This window comes from Danio aesculapii, chromosome 4, assembly GCF_903798145.1.
Source record: "Danio aesculapii chromosome 4, fDanAes4.1, whole genome shotgun sequence".
Lineage (NCBI taxonomy): Eukaryota > Metazoa > Chordata > Actinopteri > Cypriniformes > Danionidae > Danio > Danio aesculapii.
This window is the reverse complement of record NC_079438.1, coordinates 1663780-1666279: the sequence shown is the minus strand read 5'-3', so window position 1 is coordinate 1666279 and position 2500 is coordinate 1663780. Positions and strand designations below refer to the sequence as shown.

At 42.1% G+C, this 2500-nt stretch overlaps 1 protein-coding gene across 1 annotated transcript in view; it reads left to right on the top strand.

Moving 5' to 3' along the window:
• The window catches only part of ptprb (protein tyrosine phosphatase receptor type b), a 65700-nt gene that overhangs the window by 41727 nt on the left and 21473 nt on the right, over nucleotides 1–2500 (top strand). Inside the window, exon 14 of the mRNA XM_056455268.1 lies at nucleotides 1669–1917. Coding sequence (XP_056311243.1) covers nucleotides 1669–1917 — 249 coding nt within the window. The remainder of the gene's footprint in view (nucleotides 1–1668; nucleotides 1918–2500) is intronic.

The following is a 2500-nucleotide window of genomic DNA, read 5'->3' as shown; positions in this document are numbered from 1 at the left end:
GAACAGATATCGGTTGCCAGATTAATGAGCAAATTCAAAACCAAAAATGTAGAATTTAATACATTTTTTTTTTTTGGGGGGGGGGGGGGGTTTATCACAATTTTTTTTTCAAACATAACAAATGGAGGGACTAAAAAAAATGATTTTTTTGAAAAATGTTTTCAAAAACTACATGAGTGGTAACAGTTTACTTGAAAGGGTGTTCATAAGATGGTCACGAAACCTTTATAATTGTGACATGACCAACCCAGGCTCATTCTGAGAACGTAGTCCCGTGGACGTTTCTGGAGATCGCTAAATACGTTGCCGGGGGTACGTACGGCTGCATTTCATTTTTTTAAACTAACGCTGCGGGGCGGTGTGACGCCGTTCCTTTCGGCGCTTGCCGGCCGGCCTCTCGCCTCCGTGTGGAGGGCTTTCCCGCTGCAACCAGTTTGTCCGGTTAGCTCTTCGTGTACTTTGGCGGACTCGTGGCGCAGAGAGGGGCTGACCACGACGACGACCGGGTTCGAGTCCGGGGAAGAGCGGTTCCAGAAATCAGGGAAGAAAACAAAAACAAAATCCAAAAAATGAAGCGAAGAATCAGACGAGGGCTTTTCTTTTTCTGGACGGCTTTTGTGAATCGTCGTTGGTTGGGTTTAGGGACGGAGGAGGGTGGGTCAGCCGATTGGCCGGTCGCACGGTCAATCATTCTGTCATCCAGGCAGACAGGCGGAAGGCCGTTCGACAGCGGCCTCTAGCGGGTTTACGCGAGAACGACGCAGGAAATAGGCCGCACAGAGGCCTCTAGCGGGTTTACGCGAGAACGGTGCGGGAAATAGCGCGCACAGCGACCTCTCTCGGATTCGCGAAAACGAAAACTGCAAAAAGACGTACCTCCCGGGACGTATTTTGCGGTTTCCAGAAACGTCCACGGGACTACGTTCTCAGAATGAGCCTGGGTTGGACATGACATGTCATAAATTTGAATGAGATTTTATGCATGTTTATAACAACCGTCATGCGCTATGTTATTCGCTATTCGCTCAGTTATGACATTTTAAATGCAAAGATGACATTGTTGTTATGACAGCTTGACATAAACACATCACAACCTGTTTTCGTCTTTGTCATGACAACTTGACATTCCCAAGACAACAAAAGTCGTCATAAATCTGTAATAAACATGATGCCACTATAAATGTCATAACATCGTAATAATTGTTTGACCTTAACTACAGTGATATAAGCTGAATTTGTCATTTAAATGTCATTAAATATTAACAACACTCCTAAAAATGACTTGACAGAGTAACGACACTAATGAGACATTTTAATGACAGATACAGTTTGTTTCAATGCAAACGTGACCAGTAAAATATTAACAATTTTAATGCTTCATGATTTGTTTATAACAAGTTGTTGTCTTGGTAATGTCAGGTTGTCGCGACAGACATAAAACAGGCTGTGAGGTATTAGTTCATGTCAAGTTGTCATAACAATAAAGTCATCTTTGCATTTAAAATGACATAGTTGAGAAAATTATGCGTCATAACAGTTGTCATAAGCATGAATGGAATCTTATTCATGTGTCAGATGATTATAAAGGTTTAATGACAGTCTTACGAACACCCCCTTCAAGTAAAGTGGTAATTAAAGTCTTTTTTAATCTTTCTCTTGTATTTTCAGCTCCGGCTGCAGTCCCAGAGCTGCATGTGGAGAATCTGGGTCAGATGGACAGTCTTCTGCTGAGCTGGACTCCTGCTCAAGGAGGACTGACTGGATATTCAGTGACTGTGGACGGCAGAGAGCAGCGAGTGGGTCCTGAAGTCACTCAGGTGGTCTTCCACAGGCTGGTGGCTGGACGACTTTACCTTGCTAGAGTGCAGACGTGGAGTGAAGATCTTAGCAACTCTACGACTGCTGTAGGACGCACAGGTCAGAAATAAAAGTGAGGTGTTTTAGATGTTACTATCAGGATGTTATCTTTAAGGATATCTGTAATCGAGCGGGCTACAAAAGTCACTCAAGCTCCGCCTAAGTGGATCAATGTTTATTTGACATCACCTCTTACTTTAGTTTCTCAGCAAATCTTCTGACCAATCAAATGCTCTCTAGTGTCTGACATGCCCCGCCCCTTTCAAGTCGCTTCTCATTGGCTTTTCACTTGATGCGCTTGAGCTTGGCAGAGCTATAAAGAAAAAAAAAAACGCTATTGGCTGCTTTTTTTAAAAAGGGGCGTGGCTATTCTACTTTTAGCTGAGATTATGTCAAATTTCGAATAAATAAAGCACATTTCAAAACATTTCACTGGACCTTTAAGTTTGAAATTAACCCTGATCTAATAGACCCTTTTCACAATTCTGGGTTTCTCAGTAGTCGTCATAGTTGGTAAACTTAGAGCGCAGTTAATCGGAGAGTAGAAAAAAATACGTTTTAACAATCCTATTTGCTCAAATAATAGAAGAATAATGCTACAATAGTGTTATCAAGACTTTCGTAAAAAAGGAAAAACAATTGT